Source organism: Oreochromis aureus, linkage group 15, assembly GCF_013358895.1.
Source record: "Oreochromis aureus strain Israel breed Guangdong linkage group 15, ZZ_aureus, whole genome shotgun sequence".
NCBI lineage: Eukaryota > Metazoa > Chordata > Actinopteri > Cichliformes > Cichlidae > Oreochromis > Oreochromis aureus.
Genome location: NC_052956.1, coordinates 39309615 through 39329294, shown reverse-complemented (window position 1 = coordinate 39329294; position 19680 = coordinate 39309615). Strand labels below are relative to the sequence as shown.

Genomic DNA, 19680 nt, shown 5'->3' with positions numbered 1-19680 from the left:
CCTCCTTCTACCCCGTTTGCTTTCAGTGTGACTCGGTGATCTGGTGGAGCAGCAGTTAGCTGTTATGCTCCTTTGAAAATAGCTTAATATATGCCTGACAGACAGGGAAAACAGTTAGGTTGAGAAAATAAAAGGAATTTTAATCATTACAAAAATAAGAATAAAAATGGATACATGTGACTGGTTATACTTAACATACAACAGGATGAGACAATGAGGGCAATGAGACAGCACCCTGACACCGACTGAGGAAACCCTGAGAGGAGGAGAGAAGGTAGAGTGAGTGAAAATGAACATAAAAGGGACATAACAGGATCTGAATTACTCCAGAATGTTTTCATTACAGGTTAAATGGATTACATAGGTGTGGGTATGAATATCATTGTTCCCGGCTTTATTATAAAGCATAGTGAAAGTCCATCTTTTACCACCTGCAGAGACTAAAACCGACACAGTCTTAAATATTTTTACCCTGGCTTGAGATCACTTTTCAGTTTTAGATGTTCAAAAAAAAAAAAAATTAATCGATGCGATGTAATCTTTCAGACCTCACAATAGCATCTCTGTTTTTTTGTTTTCTTTTTTTCTTACGGGTCTCTTTTTCTGTCCAAATCTTCATTCTCTTTCTCTCAAAGCCACCCACCTCTGCTTGAAGTTTGACTATTTTTCATATTCGTGTTTCTGTTTGGGACTTTAATCTCCCACACATGGATCTCTGCCTTTTGATTCATTGCACCCCTGCAGTGATACATCCAAAACTTCCCGTATGCATGAAGTTTCCTTTCAACCAGTGGCGAGCACCTTTCCTGCAGCAGGAGAACGAAGAGGCTTCCAGCGCTGTTCAAACAGGAACTGAGTGCATACGCTCGGCTGGGGCTGCCACAGCACAGGCGAGCGTGATAAGTGCCACCCGTGTTATCTCTTCCACCTGCTCCACATTCATCTCAGTGGCTGGTTTTGTTGTTGAATTTTGTTGTATTCTGCTCTTGTGGGTCATTGTGCATACATGCATTCATCTGTAGTGTTCCTGTTTTATCTTTCAGTTGGTGAAACTTCACACTGTTTGTTTTGTGTGTGTGTGTGGGTGTGTGTGTGTGTGTTTGCGCGCGCGTGTGTGTGTGTGTGTGTTTGCGCGCGCGTGTGTGTGTGTGCGTGTGTGCGTGCGTGTGTGTGTGTGTGTGCGTGCGTGCGTGCGTGCGTGTGTGTGTGCGTGCGTGCGTGTGTGTGTGTGTGTGTGTGTGTGTGTGTGTGTGTGTGTGTGTGTGTGTGCGCGCGTGTGTGTGTGTGTGTGTGTGTGTGTGTGTGTGTGTGTGCAGTATTACTTTTTTCTGCCCTCTGGACTGTAAAGGTTACTTGTACTTGTTATTTTCAGGACATTAAATCACATCGATTATTCACAGAAATATTTCCTGACAAATAACTTTTCATCTTAAAATCATCTTTATTTTCATGTGACTTGTTTTCTCTATGGTTTGTGGAAAATGCAGTGCAAAAACTACCCAACCTGCTTTATTTTTTTATGAGGAACTTTTATATTTAGTCATCTTGTTAAAGATGAATTCAGGACTATTGCTGTCATGTTTCAAAATATTTAGTGATTGTTTCATTTGATTATTATTGAGAACTAAATTTCTGATCCAGAAAGGAGGGCAGTTAGACAGTTTTGAAACTAATGCAAGAAGTGATATAATTACACATGTAAGACAAAACTGAGTTTTATCAGCTTGTGTTGCCAAGCTTAAATAGCAAGCTGCTTTGGTTACAGGTGCAATGTAAAGCACTGCCCAAAGTCTTGATCCACTGTTTATTTCTTTATGTTTTGCTTCCAAGGAGCCAGACTTTATCGTTAGCAATAGTTCTCTAGACTTTTTGAATTCTTTAAAGGTTTTCTTTGGTGCTTTAGTCACTCTTTTTGGTCCAATTCCTGTACCAAGGTATGACCCAGTGTTGTCTATACATACAGACAAAATTGCAACTTTGCAAAGAACCAAGTTTAAATTGTTTCTTTAGGCACTTTGTTACTAACAACCAGTCGTAAAAGCACATCATTCGCATTTCTTTATTCGAAAATAGAATAAAATGACAGAGATAACATAGTTTGACAGGCATGAAATAGTATTTTTGCACCAACAAGGTAATTGCCAAGAGCTATTAGCCCAAAGCTTACCCTTATCTCAGTGTGGTGTATCCTCCAAAATTTGAGCAAACTTATGGCTGATCTCATGGAGTGATGAATCCAAATTTGAAATAAATTTTATCAATATGTACGGAGGAGATCAGGAGAGAAATATGACAATGAGTGTTTACAGCCAACTGTAAAGCAGGGAGAAGGCTCTGTCATAAGAGATAAGATAGGATGAGACTTTATTGATCAAATTTGTGCGTTACCTCAGCTCAGGTACAGATAGCAGAAGAAAAATACCAAAAATTTCTCATTTTTCTAACAAAATATAAAGAAATGACACGTGGCTCAAGGTTTTTCTGTCAGAGAGAGTGGAACTACTGCAGTTAACATCTGTGGTGTATGGGTGTAAGTCACATACTGACATGCCCCTCGAGTGTTTAAGGGTAGTGCTAGATAACAGATAAAACACTCAAACTTTCACTCCCCAAAACTGGGACACAGAATTCTTGGACAGTCTGCACAGTTAAAAACAAAGTTATAACATTTCTCCGATTTCTGCTTTGAAATGCTTGAAAGAGGCACCAACACTACAAACATGCTTGAGGGGTCCAGTGGCACCAATTAGCCCAGGTGAAGCATAGCAGACAGCAAGCAGAGCCTGTGGCAGCACACCTATCAACCAAAGCTTTCTAAAGAGGCGAGTCCCAAAAAAATCACCCTACACTTATGTTATTTTGGAGGGGCGGGGCTTTCGTTGCACTTTCTCTGTGGTTTGATTTGTCAGCCATACTGGCTTCATGGTTTCGTTATACCCCGCCAGACAAATGTAAAATAAAATAATCACTTAATGATGTACAGTGAACATACAGCAGGAGACACGGTGTTTTCCACAAAACATAATGACAAAAACATTAATAGGATAATGTGGCATTAATCTGCCAGTTTACACTGTTAGACTGAAGTTGAGTATTTACTCAGTAACACAGCAGTCCAGAGAGGCAGTTGCTTCATCATCCATCATCCACCCTACCTGACCATTACCCTCCCTCCTCCCCTTCCTTTAGCCCCATCAGCCCCACCCCAGGAAGTACATTTGCTCAGCCTCAGTTCCACCAGCATCCAGGTGAGTTGGGTGGCCCCACCCACAGACAGCCAGCACGGTGAGATTGTTGGCTACTCCCTGGCCTACCAAGCACTTACGGGAGAGGACCAGAAACGCCACCAGGTATCAGGGATTGGTGCTGATATCACCAGCTACATTTTGGAGGACCTGGAGAAGTGGATGGAGTATTTGGTGTGGGTGAGGGCTCACACAGATGTTGGGCCAGGTCCAGAGAGCTCTGCAGCTAAAGTCAGAACCAAGGAAGATGGTATGTTGATGATTTCATGGGAAACATTCACCTCTTTTAAAACACTAACTTTCCAATTCTTTTTGCTGCTGCGATTTAGTCTTTCAATTCAATTCAATTCAATTTTATTTATATAGCGCCAAATCACAACAAAAGTCGCCTCAAGGCGCTTTATATTGTACAATAGATCGCACAATAATAAATACAGAGAAAACCCCAACAATCATATCATATGACCCCCTGTGTCATACAAACACTCACCAAAATGTGCAAAGGCACAGTGTATAGGCATGGCTCAGATACAGAAGACTGCACCAGGTCTTCAGATGCTTGGAGGGTTTGGAGTAAATTGATCAATTTGTAAATGAATAAAACTCAATCTGCAAAACATCAGATTGATGGACTGAATTAAGAGTCCAGTGTAGGATTTTTAATCTTGTTGACTCCACTAATACGCACTGCTACCCTGCACATGGTTTTAGTCCAGTGCCAACAGTTGGTGCCAAGTCATGAAGCTGTGCAGTCTGTGGTGGTGGATCATGTAGTCTTCATATACGGCACTTAAGCTCTGGTTTTGGCATAATCCAAAAGTAGTTTTATGGTTCTTTAGACATCACCTCAAGCCTTCACTGAGCTTAACCAAGTAGTTTGTCAGGGAACAAGAATCAAACATTTCAGCCAACTTAGTCCAAGCATATTTAAACATTGAGTTTTCACTGTGTCAGTTTTCCGTGTGTAATGTTGGATTAGTTATCTATTCACTCAAAAAAACCAATCTTCAAGCCTGAGTCCTGGTTCGCTAAAGAAAGTTGTGCAACCTGTAGGTACAGATTGGAAATCCTATGAAAAACCTGCATGTGTCACACAGTTTCTACAGTGAGAGGACAGATAAACACATGGCTCTTTTTTCTAGGATGAACCTGGAGTAACTTTAATCTGTTAGGTCAAAGACTTTTGTTGACATTTACACCTGAAAAAAACTGAAAAACTGAACCTTGTGCTCTTTGTGGAAGAATTTTAAAAATAGATTAAGCTTCCTTATCTGTACTACTAGTGCAAGTAAGCTCTAATAAATGCAGCAGACAAGAAGTGCAACAGAAATCACAACCGTGTAGTCGTGTTTATATCAGGTGGCTTCTGCAGCAAATGTTAACAGTCTTTATAAAACACCATCACTTGTGTTTTTATAACAGATATGGTGGCAAGCCTTGATTTTTTCACTACAATTTCTTATGTCATGAATAAAACACATGATTATTTTGAGGTTTTAATCTTTTTTGGGAGAATGCCGAGCTCAGTCAGCAGTCTGTACAGAGCAATATACAGACCTACGGTAAGTACATACATGCACAGAAGTTACAGAAGAATGGGCTTTTTTGCTTATGGTCTGTAGACGAGATGATACCAGACCCAGAATAGTTTTAGGAATAAAAATATCACAGTAGTTATGTCTGCAAGACACAGTACGTCATACCTGAGCATTCAGCACGCAATTATGAGCAAAGGGGTCGAGGTTAGTGATGACTCCCACTGCACCATGATAGACATAATCATCAAGACAGAAGCTTTTCCTTATTTCACTACATTTTGTGAGTCTGTTTTGTGAGACTTTTGCTGCCACTAAGCTCCTGCTTGTCGTGCTCTGCCAGGCTGCTTGTCCCTTTTCCCAGCGTGATGACACGGTGTGCTGCACTGCTAGGCCAAGGTGTCTGGAGAGTTGCCTGAGTGGCAACATAGCATGCTCTTTCCCTGTTGTTAGTCACATGGCAGGACTGAAGCACAAGCTAAATAGACACTATGATTCAGTCCGGAGGGATACTCTGCTATTCAGCAGCATCCGTTTGCTATTACCTTCAGTGCTGAAGATGAGTCCAAATGCAGCACAGCCCAGTGCTCACATCTCTAAGACACACGGCATTACAACAAATCCTTACAAGAGGATTCTCCTCTTTTTTGTGCAGGCACAATTGGCCGTATCATGACCAATGAGAGCAAAGAGTAATGGACTCTTTTCTGGAACCACTCAAGGAAATCAAAGCATCAAAGTTTAAGTCCTGTGCAATATCACCGAGGCTTAGAAAGTCTAGCAGCGCAGTGGCCTCTCCTCTGTTAAAGCTGGCAGTTCTGAGCCAGCTCAGGTCTTGTACTGCCTAAAAATGACCTCCAGCTCTGCCTTTACCACTGTTAGATTTAGATTTTTATTATATATATATATATATATATATATATATATATATATATATATATATATATATATATATATTATTATTATTATATAGTAACTTAGGGCAAGTAGTTTTCCTCCAAATGAAGACTTTATTTCTCGAAATATTTTCATGTTCTTTTTAAGAGTTTGGTGGAACTTGCAGGCAACCATTCTTATCATTGTCTTTATTCTGATTTTCCTTGAAAATAGCGTTTGCAGCCAAGGATCAGCCCAGTGATGGTTAGTTAATAACGTTAGTTGTTAAAGTCAATTGAAAATGTCCAGCCACGTTACCAAATAAGCCCTGGCAGTTTGGATCAGTTAACCGATGTTATTATCTCATGGTAGTGTTTTTCTACATTTAGCTGACAAGCTTGTGTTGGCTAACGTGAGCCAGAAGAAGGAAAGACCGTTGGATCTCAGGTTTGAGCTTCCAATCAAACAATCATCAGTAAATTCCCATTTATCCAAATTGACTTCATTAGATAAAACTTTCTCCTGGTTAATGTTAACTAATGTTAGATTACCTGCTAACACAACAGAGAAGTGTAAAAAATCTTTTTTAATGTGACCTCAGTAAAAACACTTTACTGAAAAGTTCATTGACTCAGTTGTGTGTTATTGATTTCCACATTGAGTCCATTTTTGTAGAACTTGTAAGACTCAAAGAGTCAGAAAGGAGGAAGAGACTCAGTTGTCAATCACAAGCTGCCAGTGAGCGTCTGCTTTTCAGTTTCTTCATCCACTCGAAGAGATTCACTCATCTCGCTCGTTTAGAAGCTGTTAGCTGGTCACTTGTGGACATCCGGGGCTTTGGTTGCCTAGGTAACCCTTTAATCTTTTTACTACCAAGTCAAATGTCAGTCAACAGTAACTGTGTTCAATGCACTCTATGCAATACATTTTTGAAAGATTAAAAAAAAAAAACATTTTGCATGTTGTGACAGAAAATAATTCTACATATGTAAAAATACACGAATGGAAATAAAATTTGTGCCACTGAAATATTTAGAACGTTTCTTAAATTACATAAAAAATCTGCAGTTAATCCTCCTTTTAATCGGTTTTACCCAAACCTGACGATGATTCTAAAACTAACCCCTGTTCTCTCAAACCTGCCCAACAGTTTTCAGTTACCTGATTTAAACAGAATATTTTAGTACTTGCCAAAAGCCAACAGTGACCTTATGACCAGTGTTTTTGTTTGTTTGTTTTTCTGGATGGCATTTCTTTATGGGTGAAACCTCAAAGAGACAAATCTAAATAGTGTTAGAAGCACAGTTTCCTTCCTCACACCACTAACCCTCTCCATCTGCTGCCCTTCTCTCTCTCTCCTGGCGTCTCTCATCACTCTTTATTTCTGAACACCCACTGAATTTTAATCTCACACTCTTTTCATCTCTTTCCATCTCTCTGCACCCCATTTGACTTTGAGCTCTCATTGCTCTGTGCATTTCTCCAGCATCTGTCCATTCTCCACACAAAGTGTACGCTTTCTCCGCGCTCTGCCCACGAATCTTCCCTCCAGCTCACATCCGTGTCAGCCCGCTGCCCGAGTAACAAAAAACATTCTCGTTTAGCTCCCTGACATGGTCACAGCGTACGCTGAAGTTTCCTGGCTTACTGTAATTTCCTTTAACAATCTGCAATAAAGGAAACTCTGTGCTCTCAAATTTAAAGAGAATAACAATTTTTCTTTTTACATATTATAATTATTCTGATATGAGCACAGAGGAGCAGTAGCAGAGTTTTGTCAGACAGGCATTCCATCTCTTTTACAAATTTCATTAGACTGTGATTGGGACTTTGCTCACTGGGACACGTCAAATTTATACTCGGGTTCCCTGATGCCCCGAGACAAAGCACCTGTTCTGTCAGCTTATTTTCCTCCTTGTGTTGGTTTTAATAGAACACAAATCAGAAATAAATGTAACCAGCCATTGCTCAGTCTAACACTTAAAGACTGCAGTTGTGTTGACCCATGGTGTCATTAATGTGACGCAGTTATAGTAAAAGTGTGATAGGACTCCAACAAAACCCACCATATATCAGGATTGTCCTGCTCAAAACAGACCTTTGGATTTAGAGAATGTGTATAAATGTTGCACGAGTTTAAGAGTCTGTGTTAATTTAGTTAATGGAAGTTTATTATCTCCTAAACAGAAATCTAGTGTTTTGTGAGTAATCTCAATTGAAAAAAAAATGTTCGTTTTGTTTTTTGTTTTTTTAATCACAGTCCGGTTGATTTTGCTTTGGTAGAAGGACAAAAACTCTTTGGTTCTTACCAAGCTTGGGAACAAGTGAAAGTAAAAAACATGTGAAAACAAAACAAATCAGCCAGTGAAAGCAAAGGTAAAGGTAGACACTAACCACAGACTCCTGTCCCTCTGCTATGCATCTAATGCGACTTTTCTTTGGTGCCAACAGGATCTCACAGCTGACATTTTAAAGCAAACTAACAGCCATGATCATTTTCCCCTTTCTCCTGCAGGAAATGCAACATAACTGTCCCAGCGTTTGCTTTCATGTCCACTGTTCTCTGCAGGTCCTTTTGTTCTGCTCTGCACTTCTTAAGCTCTGCTTAGTTTATCTTTAGTTACTTTAGAGGTTGTTGGTCTTTCTTGTAGCTGTTTTCCATCACTTCACCCATTTTATTGCCCTGACTATCAAGGAGAACAGTGGAACACTGGAATACTGCAGAGAACTTTAAAGATAATATCACGGCCTTGATTAGCCACCGTGGAGCACTTCAGCTTAAATTTCATGTTGAGGTGAGAGGACAAAGTTTCAAGGAGTAGATCTGGCTACTTGTTTTTCCTCCTCTCACAACTCTCCATGCTGAAAAATTCACTATGCACAACAAATCAGATGTCTGGGGAAAAATTGGGGGGGCTCATCTGCAAAAACATTTGAAGACTGCTTGAGTGTATCAAGCTGATTGTGTTTGCTAAACTGAATAAGACGTGGTACCTGCTTAGTTTGGAGACGTTTATAGCCAAACCTCTGCTGGTGTCTGATTTCAGTTGGGTAAGGTCTTTGATTTTTGATTTTATTGACATTATTCTATGATTGCAGCTTGCTCACCTTGTTATACTCCATGATTATCCACTTGCTACGATGATCCATACAAGACACATTGACACAGGCTCAGAATGTGTTTTGTATACATGAGACAAAACAGCATTTATGTGAACAAGAACTTTAAAAGTTTTGATGATTATTTTTAAAGTTACAGAAATAAGAACAGTTTTTATATGTTCGTGACCCAACTAAATGAAAGAAAACTTTCCAAGAATTTATGTTTGAAGAATAAAGTTTTAATTCAGTCTTGTGCTCTTTTGCTGATTCCAAGTTTCAATTGAAAATATTATCAAATTGAGTTGCAACTGAATTTGAAATGTATGACTGTGAGAAGCAGACTCAGATGGAGCTAAAGGCATCTTCACTGATAGAAGATTACTTTGTCACATACAAAGAGAAAGCAATGAAGTCGGATCCCCTTCTGCAACAATATTTAATATTTACACGCTCAGCTAGCTTCTAAAGATGTGAGTAAATGCTAATAAATCCAAACTGCATACAGAGGTCGTTCAGGTTGTGGATTTGTTTAATCTGATGTGTGCAGAAGGAAGTGAACATACATAAAGTGGACCCAGTGAGAGTGATACAGAGGAGACAATTAGTGGCTGCAGTAGCTTTTGACAGCTGCTGCAGAGAACCCCCAGCAGCCACAGACACAAGATCCGGCTTCACGCTGTCAGTCAGGATGGTCCTACAAGTTTAAAACCAGCATGAAGTGTGTGAGTCTCACAGTCTGCATTAAGCATCTACATGTTATTGTGGGAATTAAAGATAAGTAAACCCATGTCCACACTCACAGCACATTTAGCTTTAGTGAAATCATAAAAACGCCAGCAGACAAAGAGGCCTTTGTAATGTGTAAGCCAGGCAAGCAGGAGGACGTATACAGACAGGACGTGGACTGATAAAATCATTTTCAAACTTAAGAATGGCACGTTCTTCTCCAGGCCACCGAAACCTAACGTCCAGGTTGGTTTTTCACTTCTGTTGGCTTGTTGACGTTGATTTGACACTAATGGCTTTTTGCCTGCTTACAATCACTTTTTTTATTAGCCACTCTTTTTCTGCCAAAAAGGAGGCGCAACAGACTTGCACTTTAGTAGAATACCTGAGTATTTAAAATACTTTGTCTTTATCAGGCTGTTGCATGGCAACTATCAAAGTAAATGTGGTTATCCCAGAATGAATATGAAATACCAGAGACCACCTGCTCTTATGTTTTCAGGCCTCAACTAAATAATGACACAAATAGAATAGCCCATTCCCGAAAAAGAAAAGAAATCTATTCAGTTTTTATTATTTCTGTTTGGTCAGATTTAGCATCAGGCATGCATTACAAAGCAAATTAACTGTAGCAGTTACATGCACTTCCTTCCATGACCACAGGAGGTTGCTTCCACAAACAGTGACGTTTTAGTCAAAAATCGACCACCGTTATTGCTTTTCAGCTGAGGTTGGCTTTATTTTAATCCATGGCAGTAGATGGACTTCAAAGCTGTGTTTAGTCTGCTTTCGGATCCTGTTGTCTGTTAGATGTTCATTTTGTTCTTCTTTTTCACTGGCTTTTACTTTTGCAGTTAACACAGTGGTTTATTGACGTTTTTTCCTCCAAAGCGTGAAGCTTGATTCTGGAAGGTCTCTGATTTTATAAAAGGTTAAACAATTCTAATTAGTCTAAAGTGCAAAGTGCTGACACCGAGCTGCAGAGCTTTTCTTTGCCTGCTGTGCCGGGTTGATACTTTAATACTGCTGCTTGCTGCTTTAACACTTTTCTCTCCCTGTCTTAGTTTTTTCAGCTTTTTCCTTTTCTGTTCTCTCTGTCTGATTTCCATTAATATTTGCAGAGTCTCATCTCCTCATTTTTATTGAAGTTAAATTTGTATTCATTTACACCTTCCTGTGAAGCTGACCAAGCATTCCAGAGGAATCTTCTTAAGCTCATTTCGATATGCAGCAAAGTAGAAAGTGTGCGCTCTAAACCCAGCTCCCAGCATCCTCTTGGGGCTCCATGTGACAAGCTTTGATGTGGATAACCTGCAAAGATAGCCACTGACCTTCACGTATCCTTGCAGCCTCTCCAGGCTGGTAGCTACCTCGTCAGGTCTAACTTTGAAGTGGTCCAACTGATGAAGAGAAATGACCGTGGATAGGCTTTACTACATCTTTGCCTTCATCTACATCGTCTGCTGGACATTTGGGCACCATTTAAAATAAACACATCCACACGCAACAGTTACTCCAATTTTATTTAAATGAGGCAGGCTCGTTGAGATTAAAAACTCTGTTTCACGAGAGCTGGAACATGAAACATTAGCCAGAACAAAGCAGACAGGAAAAAACGGTACAACATGTTGTTCCTGTCCCTCAGCATCACAGTCAAGGTGTCTTTTGGGTCAAGTGGTTTGATGCACCAGTTTCTACAGTGTTGGCTGAGCTAACACCAGATTTACAGATTGCCACGAGTTTTCATGAGTGGCAGCAGCAGAAGGCAGTCTGAAGATCGTTCTGTTTGGAACAAACAGCTTGGTTAAGATTAAACACTAAAAGTACTCTGTTAGGGTTTAGACCTCATTCACAATCCCCTGAAAACCTCTGGCTGCTAGTGAAAAATGTGTATACCTCAAACAGTTGCTGTTGTTGCAAAGCTAAATGTGGCTGCTGCACTGAAAACCTTCTTGTGGTTGCTCTTGGTGCAGCAATACAGAATGGAAATGGAGAATGTCAAAGTAAAAGTTTTTGAAGGGAAACAGTCTCTATTCCTATTTTGTGTCACACACTTCAGTGTCACTGCTCCTCTGTGAGTAGTTGATGAATGTTTGCAGACATGCAAACTACAGGTGATGACGGAGGCATGCAGGTAATCGTACAACATGGAGTTAGTTTCTTATACCTCTTTGTGAAAAGTGTCACCTAGCGACTCTCAGCACACTTTAGTCAGCTAGTCGAGGTTATACATTTGTCCCTTCTGACCGGTGTTTGCCAGGAGTTCACTGACCAGTCTCTCGGCCTGTGTGACCAGAGAGTGAAACACTAAAAGCCAACAAAAACACAAAAAAATACTCTGTTAGGGTTTTCACTCTAAAAACGAATTGGTTCGTTTTATAAAAATATCGTGGTGTGGGTGAAAATGCGCCCTATCACAGCAGTAAAAGCTTCAAAAAATGATAAGTTGGGAGTGACAGCATCACAACCCTCCACCGAAGCCTCACCAAATCACCAGAGCATTTGCCAAAAATGACGTTATTTGACTCACATGAATCATACATAAGCAACAATTTTATCAACAAGGAAAATAAAAGGAAACAAATTTCTCACTTATTCTTCTTCCTATCGTGAAGCAATGCCAACAAGTGAATCACACAAAGAAACAGCAGCAAGCTTTTCAGTGAATAATATTCACACTGACAATGTCCCACAGTGAGCAGTGTGAGAAAAAACAGACACTGTGACATTTATCAGGTAATCTGAACACACAACAAGTCTGTTTGTACTTGTTGAAGGTGAAATCATGCTTCGCAAGTCTTTCAGCCACCCAAAGTTACTGCAGAAATAGTAAAAGGTACAAAGTAAGGTAGAGATATTCAGCTTTTGAGGAATACAATATTGTAATCAGGGCATCCTAATGAAGACATGGTTTAATAGTAGCCTACCTATTGAGACACACAAAATCAAACATTCCACTTTCTAAATATAATTTGTGTTCTCTATTTTGTTTTCAGTGCCTGGAGCTCCTCCCAGGAAGGTGGAGGTGGAGGCCCTGAACTCTACTGCCCTCAGGGTGAGCTGGAAGCCCCCGCTGTCTGTGAAGCAGCATGGGCAGATCAGAGGATACCAGCTGGTTTACTCCAGGCTAGAGAACGGGGAGCCTCACGGCCAGCCGGTCATCCTGGATGTTAACCTCCCTGAAGCCCAGGTATTCTCACACGGTGTCATTCAGGTTGATGTAACTGGGTGAGACAATGCCAGACTGAGAGCTGAAGATGGGGGAGTTTGGTTCAGTTTATTTGACACAAGTGATTGTTTTAAGGCAGGAAACAGTTTGACATGCTTCTCTTTAGTTTTCTTTTTTTGATTTTGTATAAAAAAAGTCTTAAAACTAGTGACTGAAGCAATACACGCATCAGTAACAGGAGGTCATTTTTATCACATGTTCTGCCTTTGCACAACCAACCGGCTAATAGACACGAGGTGCAAAAAACATATGATGCACAGTTCAGAGTCCTTAATCATCAGAAACAATTAAGCTGTGAGACTAATATGTATGTACATGTAAATGTGTTAATAATGTGTTTAAATGTTTCCCCGTTAATACTTTCATGTTGGCTTGAAAAAAATATCCCCCTCTGCTGGTACTGCAGATTACTGCAACTCACTGCATGCATGTCGATTTAACGCTTCGGAGAGGCAGAGCGTGAAATGGACATGGTGGACATGGTGGACATTGTGGACATGGTGGACCAGCGTGCACGTTTTGCCCTCTCATGGTCATTAGATAGAACACATGTTTAGGTCATTTCTTTAGTGACTTAACTTTTAAAGAGCTGGAAACTAAGTGCATCTTTTATATACAGTTTTTGCACAACTGGCATTTCTTGAAACAAACCTTTCTAAAAAAAACTCTAAAACAGCAGAAGAATATAATTAAAACACAGGAGATATTATTAGAAAACACTGTATTTAAAAAAGAACAAATACTGAAAACTTTTTAATAAAATCCAAATGATTTTGAAAGATTTTTAATCAGCCAAATGTTGATTAAAATACATAAAATGTTTATGAAGCAGGAGGTTTATAAACATAATTTGTGCAATTATTATTTTAATTCTCCTTGAAGAGAAAAGGGATGAAACAGATTACAGCTGTGTGTGGTCTGCAGCATCCCTGTGATGAAAAAGCATCAGATCCCAACATTGGAGTATTTCTAAAATAAGAATGTGCATCCAGTACCTCCACTTTGTTGCATTAGAATAATTGGATTCGACGTTTTTTTGAGTTTTATTTTTATTCCTGTCTCCAGTGGAAAAAAATAACCCCAAATATTAATAGTTATTTGGCATCTGACATATTAGATCATCTATAGAACCAAACATGTGCTTCTTCATATTTCTAATGCCAGCAAATGTTTGTGAATAAGGGTTAAATTAGTGTTATTAAGGAATTTACTTTTCTCTAATCAGAAGCCTCAGTGATGATGATGAGGAGGAGGAGGAGGCATTTGAGCTGCAGAAAGTCTTTGTTGTGGTAACACTACATGCTCGACTTTACATAATTCTTTACATAAAGACTGAAATTGATTTACCTTGAAAACACTTTTTAAAAAACATGAAGACAAATTTTTGTCTTTTTACATTATTTGTACTTAAATAACCACTTAAACATGAGCAAATTGCGCGCGTGTGTGTGTGTGTGTGTGTGTGTGTGTGTGTGTGTGTGTGCACGTGCGTCTCAAATGAAGGCATGAACACACATGAGAAGAAAAAAGAAAAGAGCAACACCTCCAAAAAATGCATCACAGAATATCCAAGAAAGCCGGCTGCTTGAACTGGCATGAAATCACTGCACCAAAGACTGAGAGGAGGTCACAGGGTGGATGTTTAAAAGCCCTCACTGAGGAGGTGCTGCTCAGTTTCTCTCCTCTCGGCTTGTTTTGTTCTCCTGGAGGAGCGTCTCACCTGATTTCCTTTATACGCAGCATTCCTGTCTTATCTGTGTAAGGCAGGAGGCCTGATAAAGGGCCCGCATCTCACAGCCCATCTCCAGCCTCTCTTTTAACACACACACACACACACACACACACACACACACACACACACACACACACACACACACACACACACACTTTATCCGCCTGCTGAGGGCACTTTTCTTTAAGGAACTGTCTTCAAGCCTCATCTGTGATAAGTTTAGTCTCTCCCCCTGGCATCAGTGATGCTGATGAGAATCAACACACGGTCTGTGGAGTGACCCTCTGCACTACATGCACACACACAGAGACAGCACACAGTCAGGGGCACAACTCGCTGCGACCCTTCATTTGGACTTTTGTGTGCGATTTCTTCTTATTGTTGTTGGGGTTTTTTTTTACTAACTTTCTAAGAAGTCAGTGTATTGTGTTGCAATATAACAATAAAAAGAACAGTTCAAGCTATTCTGAATGAAATGCAGAGGGTTATTTCAAGTTTGGCTCAAATATAATAAATTATATAAACCTTAATAACCTTTTTACAACCAGGTTTCCAGCAAACATTTCTATGCTGAATCACCATGACCACTTAAAAATCAGGTAAAGTGCCAACATTGGAGACATACTTATTAGACTTTGTATCAAGAGAAAGTTTGTGTATAAGAGTTGTTTTATCTTTTCCTTTTGTTTATTAGAGCAAAATAAAATTTTAAAAGTTCTCGATCAAGAGAAGAGTGAAAAAACAACAACATATCGTTACTATGAACGCAAAGCCATTTTCCGAATTTTCAGCAGAAAGAACAGCAGACAAACTTTAAAGTCTTTTTACTTGTTTAGCAAAACATACTGAAGTTGAAAAAAATAGTTGATTCTTATGTGCATGAAAAACTTCATTGCAAAAGTCTGGTCAATATTAATGCTTTGTTTCTTCAATTATAAGATGAATCCAGATGCATTGCACTGTAACATGAAAGTCTTATATCGAAGCTATATTGAAATGGTCCACTCAACCAGTGGAGTGAGCCATTTTGCAGTGCTGTTAGAAATCTCACTCCACATGTACAGTAGATGACCACACCACACCATCGTGTGTCAATAAATTGTATCCCCTTCACCCGCTGTGCTCATCTTAGCTGCAAAGTTAACACTGCTGTGATTTAACTAGTTGCTGTGCGTTGTTATAATGTCAAATATTTCGATTTGACATTCTGTTGGCTCAGCTCACTACACCACCGGCTGCCACAGAGTACTACAGTAGTTCAAAACAAACAAGCCCACCCGCTAAAGAGTAGTCTGCAGAAGCCGTCTTCTCTCTGCCTGAGCTGCAAGAATTCAGAGACTAAATGTGTTAAAAAGAAACTGCAAGGTTTAAACACCTGCTGCTTGTAATAGTTCCCAGTATATATGTAGAACTGATATATAATAGCACAGGGGGATGGATGAACGGACTTTGGGTATCACTGGTCTTGTTTGTGAGGGGATAGGGTTGGGGTCTGTGTCGGTCTGTGTTTGTGGGACTGACTGAAACAGACAAAAGAAAGCTGGAAAAGTTTAGTAGTTTTGCAGAAACCTGCCCCTACAGCATAAATCACTGTTCTGTGTGTTGATTTCTGATAAACATTCACGGGCGTGTTACTCAGTCGCTGCTATAATTTAAATATGGCAATAACAACACATATTTTCAGATGACATCTCCTGGATGACTTTCACTGCGGTGCAGTTGGTTGCTCACAGAAAGCTGGCCATTCAGCGTGCATTTCTGATGTAGTACACTACCCAGCAGAGAGTTTATGACTGTATCGACATCACACTCTCTATGATGAATGGATTTCTTCTCTGTTGTGCTGTGAGTTACTTCAGCAGGCTGAGATTTCTGTGCCAGCAGAACCAGCTCCATCCCAGCTGCTTCTGTACAGCTGGATTTACAGCCCATGTGTCCTTGTCCTTGGACACCAGTCCTCAGTGCTGCTGACGAGGTGACACAGTCTGTTAACAGTTTACATCTGTGACTTCAGTAAGCAGAAACTAAACAGCAGTGTTTTTGAAAGTCTCAGAGCTCGGCTGTGAGTGCTGAGCTGTGTGTTGTCTCCAGCGAAGCAGCCTTAAAATCCCTCAGTTGTTCCACTGAGGCTTGGCCTGCCAACAGTCAGTACAGACGACTATTTTGTCACAAAAAAGACTTTACTGACAAAATAAGTTCAGTCATGCCAAATTATGGCAGCTTAGAGGCAGGGACCAAAGCCTTAATTGGCTGCTCATTCCCTGTCCTGGCCTTCTGAAGCCTCTGCTGTTTGCTTTAGACTCAACTCCCTCCATCTCTGTTGCTGTTCTGCTGGCAGGCTCACGGCTTTTAAGATCTCAGTGAGGCGTATTTTTGGATGGCTGAAGAACGCTTGAAGGAGCCTCTTATCCCTCTCAGCACTGATGGCTGTGAAGCGTGAGCATCGCCTGATTTGATAAGACATGGCAACCTCTCTGTGGCTCATCTCTGCATGTTGTACTCAGAGAAAACAAACCCAGACCCAACCAAAGACAATGTTTTGTTTTCACCGTCTGCCTTCACGGTCACATGAAGTATGATGTGACCGAAGCATCCAGTGTATTTCACACAAGCCTTAGTGTGCCATCAAGCGACTGTTGTGAAATTAGACCATTTAAAACAATTTACATTAAATGTAAATAGATGGCTGCATTACCTAGTGACAAGCAGACCAGTTGATTTCAGTCAGAGTCATTATTTAATTCTATTGTTTGATATGATCCAAGGATTCCTGAAACAATGCATGAGATTTTTCCTCTTAAAGGCAGACAAGGCCCACTTCATGGGTTGAAGGTGAAGGTGCAAACAACCCATCCCCTTTAAGCAAACACTTGGCAACAGCAGAAAGCAAGAACTCCCTTTTAACAGGAAGTAACCTGGAAGAACCAGACTCGGGGAGAGGCAGTCCTGTGCCTCGACCAGTCGGGGCTAATGGGAGGAAGACAGGACGACAAAGAGGCCGTGGAAGACAGTCAGAGACTAACAATAACTCATGATTAAATGCAGTGTGATCACATAGTGACTGAAAAAAGCTGATTTAAGAAGAAAACCAGCAACATTGGCCTTTTACAGTATTACTAAAGTTACCTGACTATATGCTTTCATCTGCAGATGATCAGATCAAAATTAAGAAATGAAGCATAACAGACGCAGAAGTGGAAAATTAAAACTACTGAGGTACAGAAAGTGAAAAATGGATTACACAGATTAGTTTCCTCTTTTTTCATCACTATAGACTCTTCTATACAACCAGAGGACTGCCCCTTGGTGCCTGTTCAAACAAATGCAACTGTGTTTTTCAAACCGGGAAATTAGGTCAGTCTTTCATACTGTCAGTGTTCAAAACATAAATACAGGTCAATAAAAACAACCAAGGGACATGTTTTCTCAGTAAACATTAAGTTTAAACGTTAGTTGCAATACCAATAAATCCCACTATTTGTATGCAGCTGATCAGATTTGTGCACTTCTTCCAACTCATTAGCGCGTGAGGACGTGACGTCAGCTAGAATGTGCAGCTTTGCAGAGAAGGTGAACGTAGGAGGAGCCGTTTCCAGAGTTCTTATCAGTCATCAGTTCACTTTCCCTCACTATCTCGTCTGTCTTTGTCAGTCTATTGGTTGCCATCAGTGCAAATCAGAAGGAGCGCTAAAGAAAGGCGAGAGGACAGTTTAGGTGATAATAATAAGATAAGATGGAAATTTAATGACCCCCTTGGGAAACTGGCAGAAAGAACGGAGCAATTTTTTTCTTTAAAAGGCTGCGTTGGGTCCTTGCACCCTGCTGTGAACAGCATCCCTCCTCCTCCAGCCACCATTCAACAACTAAATGGTTACTTTATTTATCTGTCTGCACAGTGAGCTCCAACCAAACTCTATTTAATGTATCGTTGCCAGTGTTGGGGAGTAACGGAATACATGTACCGCCGTTACGTATTCAGAATACAAAATATGAGTAACTGTATTCCGTTACAGTTACCGTTTAAAAAGGTGGTATTTAGAATACAGTTACTTTGTTGAAATAAATGGAATACACGGCGGTACTTCCCTGTTTCATATTGTCGCGGGTCAGGACTGTTTGGGTTTGTTTGACAGCTACGTTCTATTGTTCCAGGCGGCAGCGTTACGGTTGCCATGGTTACAGGGTGACGCTCTCTCTGCGTGTTTCCTGGGTGAGAGCGCTTTTTGTTGTTGTTGTTCTTGTGCTAAGCTAAAGGCAGAATGCTACAGGCATAGCTCTAAAGCATGTAGCCTGGTGGGCAGTGTAGTCCGTGCTGCAGGGAGAATGGACTACCATACCCGTTATGTGTCTGTGAGCGAGGGAGGGAGAGAAAGGAAAAGTCCGAGCTGTCACGGAGCAAAAACGGGAGCTGGAAGCATGTAAATATAATAATAACCACAGCAGCCAAGAAGAGTGCCTGAGGAGCCCATTTGTAAGTAAGCTATTAAGACTCAACTGTACACTGTGTTCGTGTTTTCCTCCGGAAAAAATAAGTTCCGTTGGAGCAGCCTTTCAGCGCCTCTCTCTGTCTCCCGCAAGCAAAGTTGACCCAGACAACAAAGTAAAGCTAGTTTTCGGCTACCAGCCCGACACGAACCGACGTATTAGCCAGAGGTCCCTTTACTACGGTTCGGAGCCGCGGACCTTCAGTAACAGTAATAAATCACAGCAATAGGACATTCATGTAGTTGTAAACAGCACGATAATATATTAAGTAATCCAAAGTATTCAGAATACGTTACTCTCATTGAGTAACGTAACGGAATACGTTACAGAATACATTTGGGGGCATGTATTCAGTATTCTGTAGTGGAATACATTTTAAAAGTAACCTTCCCAACACTGATCGTTGCACTGACGGTTAGTCAGCGCGGTTTGATGAGACTGACAGGATCGGGCTTTGTGAAGTGACCCCAACTGAAATGGTGACGTGGGAGTCTGTCTTCGTCCCACAGTATTGTGACACAGTCCAAACACTGTGTTCATTATACCAAAAAGAGCACTTAAACATGGCCTTTTAATTGCAGTCTCCTTTCACCATGCTGACATGTTGAAGTGCATAGAGTAAAGTTTGATTTATAGTTCTGTGGTGAGTATCCACAGTGCTTTAATTAATGTGATTAGCAGCACCTGTGTTTACCAACCATTTCATGTCAAAACGTCTGCTGTGAAAAAAGGTCTGAAACAAGCTTGATT

General features: G+C 40.5%; 1 protein-coding gene across 11 annotated transcripts in view; it reads left to right on the top strand.

The window, feature by feature from the left end:
• Window positions 1–19680, top strand: part of ptprfa (protein tyrosine phosphatase receptor type Fa) — a 335895-nt gene that overhangs the window by 226372 nt on the left and 89843 nt on the right. For 8 of the 11 annotated variants that reach the window (XM_039598488.1, XM_039598487.1, XM_039598493.1 and 5 more), the window contains 2 exons: window positions 3190–3495; window positions 12481–12674. In XM_039598488.1, coding sequence (XP_039454422.1) covers window positions 3190–3495; window positions 12481–12674 — 500 coding nt within the window. The remainder of the gene's footprint in view (window positions 1–3189; window positions 3496–12480; window positions 12675–19680) is intronic. The other 3 variants (XM_039598496.1, XM_039598495.1, XM_039598494.1) reach the window with 1 other exon arrangement.